Source organism: Pholcus phalangioides, unplaced genomic scaffold (genome assembly GCF_987345545.1).
Source record: "Pholcus phalangioides strain wild (caught in Gottingen) unplaced genomic scaffold, Ppha-v1.0 ptg000013l_1, whole genome shotgun sequence".
NCBI classification, from domain to species: domain Eukaryota; kingdom Metazoa; phylum Arthropoda; class Arachnida; order Araneae; family Pholcidae; genus Pholcus; species Pholcus phalangioides.
Window position 1 is genome coordinate 7,775,876 of NW_028301606.1, and position 16,513 is coordinate 7,792,388.

Genomic DNA, 16,513 nt, shown 5'->3' on the forward strand with positions numbered 1-16,513 from the left:
TAAAAGAAAGAAGCGATAAAGAAATTATTTAAAAAGTTCAAATTTCAACTGATATGCAAAAATGATAGCGGGTTGTGCAAACTTCCACAAGAGAAAAAGAACTGATTCTCATATTGCACCCCTTCCCCCAAAATCAAATTGCCCCTCAGGAATCACCAGATTAGCTACATGTGACGAGAAGAAAAAAAAGTGAAACTTGAGAGAAAACTTAATTAAATAAACATGTAGTTTCTTTTTCTAAATTTTGGAGAGAAAAAATGTTTTTCGCATCGTGATTGTGGTTTGATGGGTTGCCAGAACAAACGTGGACGTAAAAATCACAGAAAAATATGGCAACTTGACGATGATCTCGAATCATGCCCTTTGTTATCAGACTTTGGCCAAGGATCACCGGCCACTTTGCAAACTGGCTGGGCCAATATTTAACGAAATTTGTCAATTTGTGAAGTCGCCGGCCCCATCGCGAATCAGCCAATTTTAGGCTTTGACAGTAACATATTTGTAATATTTTTTGCTCAACTGGAAAATCCAACCTCATCTATAAGGATGGATCAAATGAAAATGGAACAGGCGCGATGGGATGAAATGACATAGTTTATTTCAAATAATGTAATCTCAAATCTACACCAGCACTTTTTTTACCAAGTGGTGAATATCCTGCTTATAGAAGACCTTTTGAGTGGGATCAGAACCAGTTTCGAACATTGTTCACGATTTTTCTATTCAAATGGGGTAGAAAAACTGTCGTCGAGTTTGACCAAACGAGAGACACATCGTTATAATACTTACAACCAGGATTTTTTTTCCGATATAGTAATTAATTGTTTATTGTCATTAGAAACCCTCGAATCCCCCAATGTGATCACATTAAGCAGCGTGCACCGCATAGCATATTCCACCAAAACAATAAATCCTGTTTTATAACAATTTTCCCTGATCTGAAACAAAAAGAGTTTCATGGCCATCGTGTAAATTAGAATTCAATTTCAAAGTTTTTGGCTTTTATGGGCAATGTGAAGTATAGTTTTTATCTTTCGATGTTTCGTTTGCATGAGTGGCGAATGAAATTAACACTTTTGCACTCGCGTGAACAAAAACATCGAAAGACAAAACTATACTTCACGTCAGCCAAAAAAACCTGAAAACTTTGAAATTCAATTCTAATTTTCCCTGATCTGTTGAGTATTGTTGCACAGGAATAACAAAATCCTTTTTTTTTTTTTCTGAACCATGAGAAATTCCTTCTCAGTGAAGTTATGAAAAGTTGAAACCAGTGCCAAAATGTCCAACTCCTTCAACAAAGTAGCTAAACGGGCTATTGAGATGCATCAACAAATGATTTTGATTTATACTATTGACAGTACAAATACAGTGGTGCACTACAATTTAACACTAATCAGGTGCCAAAACAATGTCAAATTACCTGACAATATTCTTCATATATGTTTCCCCCAAAATGTGAGAAAATAACTGATATAGGCTTAAATGTTATGATAAATCAGTTATTATACATAACTAACCAGGTATTATGCCTACTTATCAATCAGCTTGGTAAGTTTGATAAATGTATCACTTTTTACCAGCAAATATGCATAACAACCAGCGTTGTTGGTAAATTTGATAAATGCTTGAAACCCATTGCTTTTATCTGTGATTATGCATAATATCCCAAAAATGAAAAAAAAATTCTAAATGAGTCTAGTATGTATGATGAATACAGTCAGACTCCGATATAATGACAACAAAATTTTACGATCGTACCCCAATATAATGACAATACACGATAGTGTTTACCAATGACACTTGAATACTATGCATAATCACCAGTAAAAGCGATTAATTTGGGAAAATTTAATGAACTCTGCTTTGCAATTATGTATAAAAACTGGTAATTATATAAAACCACCACATTTATAACATTTAACGTTACATATACAGTGACATGGTTAATTTTACTGCACTATTTGTTTTGTTTGCACCTTCCCCCCCCCCTCTGAAAACAATGCCTAATAGCTATGACCTGGTAATGATGTGTCAAACCATTCTTAGTCGACAGAATTGTTCCAGACATTGCTGAGGACAATCACCATTCTAAATGTCATTATCAGTCAGAATACTCATTGCAGAAAACAAACCATGTAGGCAACCATGGTAACATTATTTCGGAAGTCACTGTTGGTCAAGAAATTCATTAACTCATTCAAATCAAAAAGGTGCTGACATGAAGAAAACATTGGGGGATCTGAAAGTTGCTGGTCATTCTGTACATAGGGGACTGAGGCACACACGCAGGAGAGGGTGGGTGTATTGCAATGCTTTTCCAGAAATTGGAAGACTCGACACCCCCCCCCTACAAAATTTATTGGGGACGGGACGGCTCAAATGGCCCCCAGTCCCTAGGTTCTGGCGCCTATGGGTACACATTGTTAGAAAAATTAATGGTTGGGCACCACTCTATGCATTATTATTTGTCAACCAAACTCCCTGCCGGCTTTAAAAAAAACACATTGTTAGAAAACAATGGTAACATTTCACATGTCATTCATAGTTAAGGAAATACTAGTTTAAAAGCTATTGTTGATAGTCAGACTTTTTGCACACACAGAATTAGAAAAAATACATTCTTGGTAACTAACATTATGATTGCCAAACAGTAACAATGTTTCAAAGTCACTGTTGGTGAAAAAAACTCACTACACCCATCATTGGAAAAATACATTGTCGAGCAATGATGATAACACTCTACAAGTCATTGCTGGACAACAAACTCTCTACAGACATTTTTAGATAAAAAATATTATTGGACAACCACAGTAATGTCATCATGAGAGCCATTGTTAGTCAAAGAAACCATTGTTGCAAGAGTATTATTTCTAGTTAAATCATTCAAGACAAAAAAAAAAAAAAACTAAAGTAGACAATCATCCAAAATCACATATCAATACGAATAGGCGGGGGTCAAGTTAAGGCCCCTTATATATAATGTCCTTTGAGGCAGAGGCATACTAATGCCATCTATAACAGAATGCCTCTGCGTGAAGCTCATGGCATCACTGAGGAAGGTCATCTCACCTATAGCCATTGGATTTACTATCAAAAAGGGTCTAGATGGCGCTTGCTATATCCAATGGCTATATGTGAGATGACCTTCAGTGACGTTACAAGATGCACACAAAGGCCTTTTGCTATAGATAGTGATAGGCATATGCAGGAGGGGGGGGGGTGTGAACCAATGTTTTTAAAATACAGAATGCAGCCAGTTTTGATGAGCCCCAAAATCTGTGGGCCCTGTTTGTCCATGCGAGATACAGACACTGGTCACGGAGCCTTAAGAGCAAACAGGGTCACATAAACACAATTTTTTTTAGAGCAATATCAATTCCAGCCATCCAAGAGCTACCTTCACATTATTGCCCAACCTGCTATTAATCGGACTCAGACACACCATGTGAAAATGATGAAATGATCAAATTATAGAGAAGGAATTAAATTACTGAACCATAACTTTCATTTTTTCAAAAAAGTCAGGTAGCAATATTTTGTAAGTCATTAATTGTCAACAAATTCATTACAGAAATAAAATAAAAAAGTACACCATTGAACAACTCTATGGTGGTAATACCTTGAAAGTCACTCCTATTTGAAATACTCTACCCTACTTTACCTAATACCGGTCATATATCACCGTATGACAATTTCCAACCAATGGTGTTGGGTGGGAAATAAAGGTACCACCTATCTGTGGTCGCCCCAGGTTCGGTAGGTAAAAAACTTGCTGATGTTTTTGCCCAGATTTGAATCTGTGGACCTTGATGGAAACCTTCATAGTGGAAGACGAGCATCTTACCACTGCACCAGTCGACCACTTGAAAGACTAACCTGGGAGAGTCATGGTAATAGCATTTTAAAGGTCATTATTATCCACCAGACTCATTATCACACACATTGTTAAAGAAAACACATATAATACTTCAAAGCTCACTGTTGGTGCAAAAAAAACCCTATCTATACACATTATTGAGCAATGACGGTGAGAACACTCATTATTGGTTAACAGACTCTTATTACTCTCAAAACTCTCAAACTTACATTACACTCTCAAACTTATATTGTTGGAAAAAATACATTATTGGACGACAGTGCCGTCTTAACGCATGGGGCCCACCCGGGCACGGCCCGGGGGCCTCAAGAGAAAAGGGGCCTCACAAAAATAAGATCCGGTAAAAAATTTCTAGAATTTACCAGTTAGGGCCTCAGAGAAACCACTTGGCCCGGGGGCCCCCGATGCTCTTAAGACGGCCCTGTTGGACGATCACAGTAACAAAAACCGAAAAGCCATTGTTAGTCGAGAAACCATTGTTGCTGGAAAAATTCCACAACAATATTCATCACAATCGACAATCACCCAAAGTCAGTGCCATCCTTATGGGCCAAGGGGACCTCAGGAGCACAGGGGGACCTCTATAGTAATCAAATCCGAACTAAGGAAGAACCATAGGAATAAACTTGTATCCAGGACCGCAACTAGATACTTGATCACCTGAAGCAAGTGCACATTTTAACGCCCCCCTCATGGCCCCCACATAGGGTGGGCTGACAGGGCTGTAGCCCTGGGGCCCGGGATGGTTATCATCATTTTTTTACTTTTTCACGCTATAAATTAACTACAGAAGGGACCCGCAAAAGATCCCAGCCTAGGGGCCCCGCTACAGGATGTGGGGGCCATGCCCCCCCCCTACTTATAATGTTTAAGGTAAGGCTTGTGAAATTTGCACCCCCCCCCCTTCTAGTCCAGGGCATGAGACCCACCTGCTTCCCCCCTAATTGCAGCCCTGCTTGTATCCAACTTTCACCACCATTTCCTCCCCCCATAGAAATATATGGCACATGGGCCCCTCCCACAACCCCAATACTTCTAACAATTCCACGCCAATTGGTAAGAACTCCAAGGGATATATAGGTGGCAGTTACAACACTGCAAAGGGCGCCCCTTGCAACATCTCGCTCCGAGGACCCAACCCGCGATCAATCCGACAATACCACGTGTTGATGCAGAAAAAGAAAAAATCAATCAACAATATAAACGTAACAATTGAATGAAAAAAATGAATATAAAATGAACGTACTTGTGGAGCCATGATCACTTCCATAACACGGTAAAACTAAAACCAACCCAAAGACGAAAAAAAAAACGGAGCTTCTCGTGCCCGTCGTGTGTGCGGCCCGGCGCTTATAAATGTAATAAAAGAGAACCTTAGCAACCGAAACGTCCACTTTTATATATATAGCCGCAGCGGAACGGAACTACCTCTACCCTACACTCACATAATGGGTGGGAAAGAAAAGAAAAATCAATTTCTTTCTTTCTCTTTTTTTTTTGCTAGTCTCCTCCTATCATCGAACCACTGGCCGCCGCTGAGATCACCCCATCCTAGTTTGCGTGTTGTAGAAGGATTTAATTTCGAAACTCGAAGAGATAACCATTTCTTATCTGTGCTCCTCCATGATTTCATCTTTGGGATAGCAAATCCGAGATATCGATTATTATTATTCGATAATTATTATCAAGGAAAAATAATTATCATCCAATCTTACCAAATTTTTGAACGATGGCGTGGGAAAACCGGCTGGCGTAAATCCAAACCGTACTATTGCTGAGTTCAAAAGCCTCATTTACGGTGTTATTGTTGTTGATTTAGGAAAGTCCCTTTTAAATGCATTTCCAGCAGGTGTTTGACAATAATAACAATAATAGAGCGGTTGTTGCCAGAATTCTCGACGAAAATTCCGGTTGGATATTGGAAATTATAGAATTATCATGATAGTTGATAGATTGATTGATTGATTTGATCGATGTGATAAAAGTCTATTTGGATGGATACACACAATGGACTTGATTTTGAAAGGTCCTCTCTCTTTCTAAATAATAAGAGGTAGTGAAAACCTAGCCACATTTCCCCTCGCCCTTCGCTGGAGGCAACAGCGGCGCCACCTTAGGCACAAGGACGTGATTTTTTTTTTTCCTCTTTTGAGAGAATTGAAGACTTTTTTTAGGCGCCCCTGTGAAATCGGCGCCCGTTTCATTAAATTTGATTTTTTTTTGTGAAAACCTTTTTTAAAAAACGAAAGAACAGATATTTAGTTCGAGAAAATCCCCTTTTAAAACGAACTTCAATGTTCAGGGGTAGTGACTGCGGTTAGGAAGGCTGTGTGCATCTTGAATCCTGCGAACTACGAGGCCGCAGAAGGCGCCAACTGAAGGGGGTGTGAAAAATCTAGCTTGGGAAGGGGGGGGGGGCAAAGATTCAAAACTAAGGGCCCAACTGCAGGACGTGAAGCCATGCAGTATCATCTTACGGATAGACCCATTTGCGACCCGGCCTGGAGCATCAAGTGAAGAAAAAGAACTTCATGATAATATGAGATCTCGTTACAATATTTTCCAGACGAAAAGCGTGAATAGTGGTAAACAAGTACTTGCAGTCAGGTAAGAGGAGCCCTGGAAAAAGGGGATATGCAGGGCCTTCTTAAGAGCAGTAAGGGCCCCTCCCCCGGACTGAACGGTTTATCTGAGCTCCCCCCCCCCCCCCAAACATTCTAGAAATGTCTGTCTATCGATTTGAAAGCTCATTCTCAAAAATTTAAGACCCCACCTCCACAATTGAGGGTTCCCAGGCCGTTCTTGGTGGGCTCATGCGTTAAGACGATACTGGGCTATGATGCTGTTAAGAGGTGCCCCAGCGTCAATGATGGAGCTGACCCTTATTCTAGTCGGGAGGGGGGGGGGTCTGCGTGTGTCATGCCAATACTTCTTATTTGCCTGAACACACACACATTTCACATTCCCTCCCCCCTCCCGACCCCACTCAGTTTAAAGATGTTTAAGAATGATTTGATTACATCATTAAAAAAAATAAAAAATACGTATCATTAATCCACGGCCGTATGTAGCCAGCATGGCCTGCTGGTCCATCCTGTCAAAATTGTAGAAAATGACCAATTTAACTTATATGAATCACATGTTTACTAGCCATGAGTTTGGCCTTCCTGCCCCAAAATACCAGTTGCACCCTCTGATTGAAATTTCGGGCTACGACTCTGTCATTTTAGCTGAATGGCCCTGACATGGAACGGGACCAGTCCATAGGCATAAACTTGTATACGGCCCATCTCCATTAACTAATGGGAAATATATTAGGTTTGAGGCCCCCCCCCCCCCACCGCCAATAATTCTGAGCTCTTCCAATATTTCCAATAACTTTACGCCTATGGTCCAGGCATGAATGTTATAATTTTTTATAAAGTCTGAATTTACTAGGAGAGAAAGGCCGTGAAAAATCTTCGCCCAGGGGCCTCTCTCTCCAGTGTGTGAAGTCCCCTGGGATGTTAATCGTCGAAAAGTGAGAACAGTGGATTCACCGGAAAGCTTCAAGGGAATCAGCAGACATCGGAATGGCTCGAGGTAAAAGCTCACACTGGTGAGCTCGCTATTGATCTGTTCCCAGAGTTTTCCAGAAACTAAGCAGTGGGAAAGAAAAAAAAAACCGATAGAGATAAAAGAGTTGCGTCATTTTACTTTTTTTTTCCAGTCCCATGTTCTGCGTCACCTCCTTTTCTTTTTCTTCTTTTTTTGTCCTGGCAACTGTGATGTCCCGTTTCTGGCAACGGACCATTAGTTAAATTTAAGGGAAGAGCACGTGTATGCGCGCGTGTGTGTATGTGAGTGTCAGTCCGGACTCATCTTCTGGCGGAACATTCCATTTTCAAAAGTCTTCTTTTCCTCTCCAGCTACCTTCCTCGGAAATGAAGGAGAGTGAATTTCCAAGGAATGAAAAATATATTCCCGTGAAGCTCTTAAGGGATTCCAAGAATATATATCTTAGTTTCTAATACGGTACTTACGTAGCACCGGGCTAAGCAATTTTTTTTTTTTGGCCTGGTGCGAAAACAATTTTGTGGCCTTCCACTATATCTGACCCCTACAAGGGTAAGGTTTCTGGAGGGGCCTCAAGTGTAGAGGCACGGTGGATCAATCTTTAATTTTTTATATTTTGCAGGACATTAGCTAGGAAATCAATGCGGGGGGAGGGGGGGCACGTTAAAAGTGTTGGCTTTAGGGCCCCCCCCCCCGTCATAAACCTGAAGAGGCGCGGTAGCCCAGGTCGATAAGATACTCGCCTAAAGTACCAAAGGATGTTTAGAGGTGTTGCGAGTTCGATACCCGGTTCGTCCTTGTCAGAAAACTTAGAAAAAGGGGTACAACAAAAAAACGGCGACATGACCGCAGAAAAAATTGCTACCTCAGGGAGTCCCCCATCGAGGGGTTAGCGCACCAACCTCTCGACGAGTTTAGAAAACAAGCCTATCGTTCGGAATCGGTAATAAATTGTAGGTCCCGGTCTAATTAGCCCTCGTGTGCAGAAAATGACCGTGGTGAGACAAAAATGATCAAATGATCAAAAACCTGAAAAAAGACTAAAATCTCTTATTAAGGCTACCCGTTGCTTACGCCAGTGTGTATTTTTTCCATCGTAATTGAATGCTATGCACTCGGATAGGGGCATCGTCGTGGGTGCTCGGTTTTATTTTCGGTAGGGTATTTTGATTTTTGACTTGATTTTGAGGGTGCTCTTTATAGCCCAGTATTTCTCAATCTCTTTTCAGCCCATGGCCCCCTTTGGGATATATTTTCTTCTTATCCAGGGCTCCCCTACCCTCATCCAAGAGCGAGATCCCTTTCTAATCATCGATTGAATTTAATCCAAACTAAATTTATATAATCATTTAATATGATGGTGGTGAAATTTATATATAAAATGAAAAAAAAATGTTTAAATATATATAAGATCTCTCTCTCTCTGGAACCCTGGTCCAGGCACGGATCCAGAAAATGAGGATTATCTCTCCCGAGAGACGAATTATATGGGAAAAATAGATCTGTGCAAAATACAGGGCAATCGAACGAACCTAGATAATTAATCGAACCTCTTGACATATAGCCTTACACTGTCTACGCCCACCTTGTGCTAGATTTCAGTGAACTTTGTTCTTGTGAGGATTTTACGCATAGATTTCTCAACGTCATGGGTCCCCGGGAATAGTAATGTTCTGGGGAACATACTTGGCTGGAAGTGTAACAGCTTACACATTAATATTTTAACTTACATTTGAAAGCCATAGTAAAAGATCTCATCACGTATAGAACTCCTTAATACACTCCTTAATATGAAGGCGTCTTAATCACGTAGGCTCCCTATGGATATGACGTCATTCCCATAGGTTGAGAAGGGCCCTGGCTCCATGGACATCTCTGCTGGATCCTGAAAAAGTAACCACATTCCCCCCCCCCCCACCATATTTTACTTCAAAGCTTTATTTTTTCTTCACAGCTCTCTGTGGCCCCTTCACTACTTGTCGTGGCTCACCCTTCATCTGACTTTTACTCGTAGCCCCCCCTTATAATATCTGAGGACCGCAAAGGAGGTCATATTTCTCCAGGTTGAGAACCACTACTGTAGACTATGTTGCAAAATACTGTTGATTCTCGAGCACTCACAGCACTCCCGGTTGTTACGCCACTACACTGGGATACAGACAGACCGACATGACCGCCCAGAGAGACCATCTTGGGGTGGTTTGTGCTCTTTCCCAAAGGGATGGACGGTCTCGGAGAGACACTGACATGCCCCCCACATCCTCGAGCAGGACCCCCAGGCTTTGATCTTTGGCGGGGGCCCCCCAAGCCAGACTTTTCACGGGCCCCTCTATAGTGAGTTTATAGCATGAAAAAACAAAAAATAATGGTAACTGTCCCGGGTCTCAGGGGTACAGCCCTGTCAGCCCCACCCTTGTTGGGGCCATGCACTGGGATACAGTTATATTTTTAACAACACACCAGGTGATTATGCATTGTAATCTGTGTTGTTGTTGGTACCGCTTGGGGGAGGGGGGGGCTACATACGCAACATACGTAGAATACGCTGTAGAAATGAATAATAAATAATATTACAATAAAATTTTGTTACGCAATAAGGAAAGGTGGCGGTGCCTTCAACTATAAAAATGTTTACGAATATTCTCTCTGAATACTGTGTAATACTAATTATTGAAAATTATTCACCCCACTGAAGGTGTCCCCCCATAATATTTCCGCACGAGGCTAATACTTGCTAGAGAATTTTCATATCTAAAAATTACATATTATCTACCTGAGAATTTTGTTATCTACATAGTAGGTGTCGACTAGGCCTTGCGTTTGGTAATGGCGGACTCGCGATTATGACAATATATGTATATCGGAGTTTAGACTGCCGGTTAAGATAACAGATAACCCACCGTGATCCGGTTAGCTCTGCAGTTGCCCGGAATCGGAAAATTTCAGTGAAGTATTCACAACACACTGCGGACATAACTATTACTACCATCACCACCAATTCCAGCGTTGAAATCGATTTTCTTTCGAAGGCGCTTCCAGATAAAACCCACTGCGGAATTATTCCGAAAAATCTCGAGCGGATAAAGAGAGGGGGGGAAGAGGACGATGACCTGAATATTTTAAGGTCGTACTCATTCTGTCTCTCTCGATACTCTCAAATTTTTATTCATTAATTAAAATTTCACTGCAGGCCTGATTGAAGGGAGCTTGAAAATCTGTAAGCATTGTTGAAAAAAAAATCCGTTATTATTGTTTAAAATAATTCCGTGATTATTAGTGAAAACAGTTACGAGTATTTTGGAAAAATTTCAGGGCCATTGAAAATTCCGTATAAGCTTTGTTTAAAAAAATCCGGAAGCATTGTTGAAAAAAAATCCGGAAGCATTGTTGAAAAAAAATCCACAGGAATTGTTGAAGAAATCCACAGGAATTGTTGAAGAAATCCACAGGAATTGTCGAAGAAATTCGAAAGCATTGTTGGGAATTGTTAAAAAAATTCGGAAGCTTGTTGGGAAATTTTTTAAGCATCGTTCAAAAAAATTCTGTGATCATTGCTGAAAAAACCTCTGGAAGCATTATTGAAAACATTTTTGAAGCACTTTTTAAAAAATTTCAGTAGCATTGTTAAAAAAATCCGGAAGATTTGTTGAAGAAAGGAACAATTTTTTGGAAACATTGTTGGAAAAAAATTAGGAAGAATTAAAAAAAAAAGTTCCAGGAACACCACTGCAAAATCTGGATATACTGTTGAAAAAAATCCAGAAGCAATGTTGGAGAAAATTCTGGAAGCATTGTAGGGAAATTCTGGGAGCATTGTAGAAAAATCTGGAAGCATTGTTGAAAAAAATAAGGGAAAATTGTTGAAAAAAATCTGAAAACATTGTTAAAAAGTGGTTAGAATTATTTTCCGAAAGCATTGTTGGGAACAAATCTGTTCGGTTAAAAAAAAAACGAAACATTCCGGGATCACTGGGGGGAGGGGGGGGGGTTCAATTTGTAATCATTGCTGGGGAAAAATCAGAAAGTATTGTTGAGAACAAATCCTGAACCTTGTTGAGTGAGAAAAATCCGAAAGCATTGTAGGAAAAATATCAGCAGCATTGTTTTTTTACTACACAAATACAAACATATCTATATCTATATATATATCTATATATATAAAATTGATTTTCTGTGTGTCTGTGTGTGTGTATGTTCTCTATACAAATCTACAATTTTAGATCGATCGTCGCCAAATTTTGCATATATACCAAATGGGACCCGACTTGAACGATAGGCTACTTTAAAATTTCGTCAGACCAGGGCAATGCCCCAAATGGGCGAAAAACTGTCCGGCAACAATGGTTTTTGGGCCTCAACAATCACTTTCCGAACGTTTACTTTGGTTACCGTGGTTCCCTAGCGATGAGTTTCAGACGCGTTTATGTCTTTACAATGGTTTGTCACTTCTTTAATGCTGCCAGTTATGTATAATAGTTTATGCCTTTATAATGGTGTGCCACATTTTCAATACTCTCAGTAATGAGGCTTTTTGAATAGACGTCATAATCATCACCATCATCGCTTTGAGGGTGAGGAAAAGGGTGATCCTCATAGAAATCACTATTAAAATTGCCGATTTAACTGCATAAATACGGAAATTTAGTGGGGGGGGGGGGTTTCCTGCCACATCAATAATTTTAAAAATTAAATTGAATTCTCGATTTTTGAAATATTGAGTTCGCTTAGAGATATACGAAGCCCAGAAAATTAAAAATATGAATAATTTGCCGGATCTACTTTTGAGTTGGATATCCATGTAATAACATTGATTTCAACTTTTTATTTATATCTTCTCAAGCATGAAAATTAAGTTCTCCGTATTGTCTTTTGATATTTATTTGCATAAATTCATATAGTTTAGGATGTTTTTAAAATTAGTTATGAGCCCGTAAAAAGTGGATCGAAAAAATTCCACAGCTTTAATCAAGCATTTTTGGAAGCTCAAACAGGCAGAAATAGATAACTTGAAGTTCAGGGGGAGGGAATTGAAATACCTAACACCCATAAAAAAAAGGGGGGGACTATTCATTTCTACGTTTCTTTAAATTTAGATTTATTTCTTTCATGAGTCGCGCAGGACGTCGCCATATTGGTTAACTTAGACACGGTTTGCATGTCCCTCAAAGAAAGAGGGAGATATCACGTGTTTCTAACAGCCTCATTGAAGAAAACCCGGGCAGCGCCGGGTATTATAGCTAGTATATATATATAATTGATTTTTTTGTGTGTATGTGTTCTCTATACAATTCTACAATTTTAGACCGATCGCCGCTAAATTTTTCATATATACTAAACAGCACCTAACTTGAACGATAGGCTGCTTTAAAATTTCGTCAGAGCTGGGCAAATGCTAGAAATGAGCCAAAAACTGTCGGGCAACAATAGTCCTTGGGCCTCAGCAATGACTTTTGGAATGCTTACTTTGGTTACCGTGGTTCCCTAACAATATGTTTCACACATGTATGTATATGCTTTTACAATTGTTTGTCACTTCTTTATATATATATAATCGTGCCAGTATTACGTATAATAATTTATTTCTTTATAATAGTTTGTCACTTTTTAAATCCTCCCAGTAATTGAAGAAAACCGGGCAACTTCAGATATTATAGCTAGGAGACAAATACGACCATATAATACACAAATTCTCAAACATATGATACACACAAATGCACACATATATAATATAAACAAACATTGTGTGACCTCAAGGGACTGTGAAGTCCTTCCACAGGCCTAAAGGACATATTTATTGAATATGTTTGAGCAAAGCTATTACAATCAAATTCCGTTATAACAAACTCCAAGAGACCGGAGAAATTACTTCGTTAAAATGAAATTTCGTCATAAATTCCATGTTTCTGCATTGTTCTTATGTAACTTTATCTGAAGGATTAGGAAAGTGTTCGTTAAAACGAGAATTTCACTATAACGGTATTCGTTAAAACGGGATTCGACTGTACATATTGTGGAACTTAATAGAATATATTATACTAGTACAGTACATTATTGTTTTTATATCTGCTTGCAATGCATTCATCAAAATTTTTCATGATCTGTACTTCTAACGAAATCAAAAGTTATACGGTTTGTGTTTTCATTATAACTAAGCCGATTGTGTAAAAAATGAAAAATAAATATATGAGCTCTTTTTATATAATGTTTTTATTATGTGTTTTGGCACTTGATATACTGGATTTTATCTATTTTTAATTCCATTTTGTTAGAAAAACATCAGATGCATTGTTGGAAAAGCATTAGAAGCATTGTTGAAAAACCATCAGATGCATTGTTGAAAAAACATCAGAAGCATTGTTGGAAAAACATCAGAAGTATTGTTGGAAAAACATCAGAAGTATTGTTGAAAAAAATCCGGAAGCATTGTGAAACATTGGTATCAACAACAATCGTGATTGTTTCTGGTCACTCACGATCATTGAGAATAAAAAAAGAGAGTTTTCGAGATCGATCAGCTGATCGGCCATGCAGATATTATTTTTCAGAGAGAGAGCGAGAGCAATGCGTCATCTTGAAGGACATGTCGTTCAAGGGGAAAGTTTTTTAGGATGTGTGTGGAACGCTCTTATATATACGTTATTACTTTTTCATGTGCGAACACAATTTTGTCCTCGGGGAAGGGGAAAAAAAAATCTGTAATATCTACGCAATAATGTCCTTTTATGGCCTTGGGACCGAAAAGGTCGCGACTGAACGGAATAACGTCCATCTGTAGTAATCATATTACACAAGTAATGCCTGATTGAAAAAAATTATAATTGAATAATTATACGTATGCCACAACAGTATAGGTAAATATGCCACGAAAAAATATCGTCACATGTACCATTACAATTCGTAAGATTAGTACGAGCATGATCTTCCGTAATTTTTATAAAATCAGTTTTGATGTCCCCTTTTTAAAGGGCAAAGTAAATTGCAAGGTGAAAAATTTGAACGTAGAACTTGTTATCAGAGGCTCATTATTCCTTCTTCCAATATTAATTATTTTCATTATCATTACCAAAGGCTTGATTTGTAGCGTTGTGGTCTGAATGAAACCCTCGATTAAAAATAGTGGAAAACCCCATCTTGGTACAGGCTCACACATATAGGCATAGGGTGTTGAGCAACCTCGCTCAGTAGGTATAGAGGTCATCTCTTATCTGCTTTAAAAACTCTTCTAGAAAAACTCTCTCTACATATTTATAGTATTTCCCTTTGGCTAACTACTGTATTAAAAATGGACGATATTAGACAAAACGTGACTGCCAGGAACGTCGGAAGCCGAAAAGAACAGGAGAGCAGAAATTCAGAATAGCGTGATGAAACACAGGAAACTCAGAAAATAGTGAGGGTGCACAGGAAACTCAGAAAAGAGTGAGGAAACGCAGAAACGAGATTGCTTCAGAAAAGGCAAATACAGTCGAATTCAGTTACAGCGAACTCCAAGAGACCGGAGAAAGTATAACGAAATTTCATTTTAACGAAGTAAAGAAATTCCATGTTTTTGCATTGTTCTTATGTAAACTTATCTGAAGGATTAGAAAAGTGTTCGTTAGAAAAGTGCCGCTGTGGTGGTCGAGTGGTTATAGTGCCGGACTCGTGATGCGAGGATCCGGGTTCGAACCCCACAGTGGTGGTCGGCTGAAGTTGGTTTTCTGTGGTTCCCAACTTCAAGGCGCAAATGCGAGCCGATCTCCTCGTTAAAAAGTCTCGCCACAGAGAGCAACAGTCCTACAACGGTAAATCATTCAACCATAACACTTCACTCATAGTTAGAAAAACTGGGGGCAGATGACAGTACTACACATAACAAGCATTACACAGAAACAAACTTTACGTCAGGTTGAACTACACGTACACGCACATTCCCGCATGTACCTATTCGTTGGGGGTTCGTTGGGGGGGGGGTTCCGCGGGGGGGGGTGCAGTGTGTGGTGTAGCAGTAGTAGGTAGGGCCTCCAAAAAATGGCTCGGGGATCCATGATGTTCGTTGGGGGGGGGGGGTTCCGCGGGGGGGGGGTGCAGTGTGTGGTGTAGCAGTAGTAGGTAGGGCCTCCAAAAAATGGCTCGGGGATCCATGATGTTCTTAAGTCAGCCACCTCGTTGGGCAATTTGCCTGTTGTGGCGTTGTATTTGTATTTGTATATTCGTTAAAACGGGATTCGACTGTAGAAGGACAGAAATTCTCTGGGGAGGGAGGCAAGTAGATGAGCAGAAATATAGAAAGGGCGAAGGAGATAGAAATTGGGAGGAGGCAAGTAAGCACCCCCTATATATATATATGTATATATATATGTATATATATAAGATCTTATCTATATCCCTATAGATAAGATCTTATCTATAGGGGACATTGGGCAAGTAGATGAATAGAAATTCAAAGTACGTAGTCAAGTAGATGGACAGATGGGCAGAAATTCAAAGGAGGCAAGTAGGTGAGCAGAAACACTGAAAAGAGGCAGGAAAGGAAGAAATATTAAAAAAGAGGGGAGAAGGTTCAGAAAAAGGGAAGAAATTCAGCAAAAAATAGCAAGGGCAGGATTTCAAAATTAAGCAAATTAAAAAAAAAATACAGTCGAATCCCGTTTTGACGAATATCGTCATAACGAAAATCTCGTTTTAACGAACACTTTTCTAATTCCTCAAATACGTTTACATAGGAAGAATGCAAACAACCTCAAATTCCTTTATAACGAAATTTCGTTATAACGAAGTGATTTATCCGGTCTTTTAGAGTTCGTTATAACGGGATTAGACTTATTCAGTAATTCAGAAATTAAAAAAAGGGCTGAAGGGAAAAAGTTCTCTCAGAATTAGTCATTCATTGAAATGACTTCAAAATATTGTCTCGATTTTGTTGATGACGTCTTAATATCTTAATAATGTAGACATGACACACGTGAAATGTAAATGTAGACGACACTGACTTATTGGTTATGTGGCAGATAATATGAACTCTGGTCGAATCCCGTTGTAACAAACTCCAAGAGACCAGAGAAATCACTTCGTTATAGCGAAATTTCATTATAAAGA

The 16,513-nt window shown here is 39.3% G+C and overlaps 1 protein-coding gene across 4 annotated transcripts in view; it reads right to left on the reverse strand.

Moving 5' to 3' along the window:
* Nucleotides 1-16,513, reverse strand: part of LOC149078536 (phosphoserine phosphatase-like) — a 46,136-nt gene that overhangs the window by 12,253 nt on the left and 17,370 nt on the right. The window contains exon 1 of one of the 4 annotated variants that reach the window (XM_089240647.1): nt 5,596-5,999. The exons of 2 other annotated variants lie outside the window; for them this stretch is intronic. In XM_089240647.1, coding sequence (XP_089096773.1) covers nt 5,596-5,673 — 78 coding nt within the window. In that variant the 5' untranslated portion in view covers nt 5,674-5,999. Of the gene's footprint in view, nt 1-5,126; nt 5,257-5,595; nt 6,000-16,513 lie in introns of those variants that run through there. One more of the 4 variants, XM_089240649.1, reaches the window with a different exon arrangement.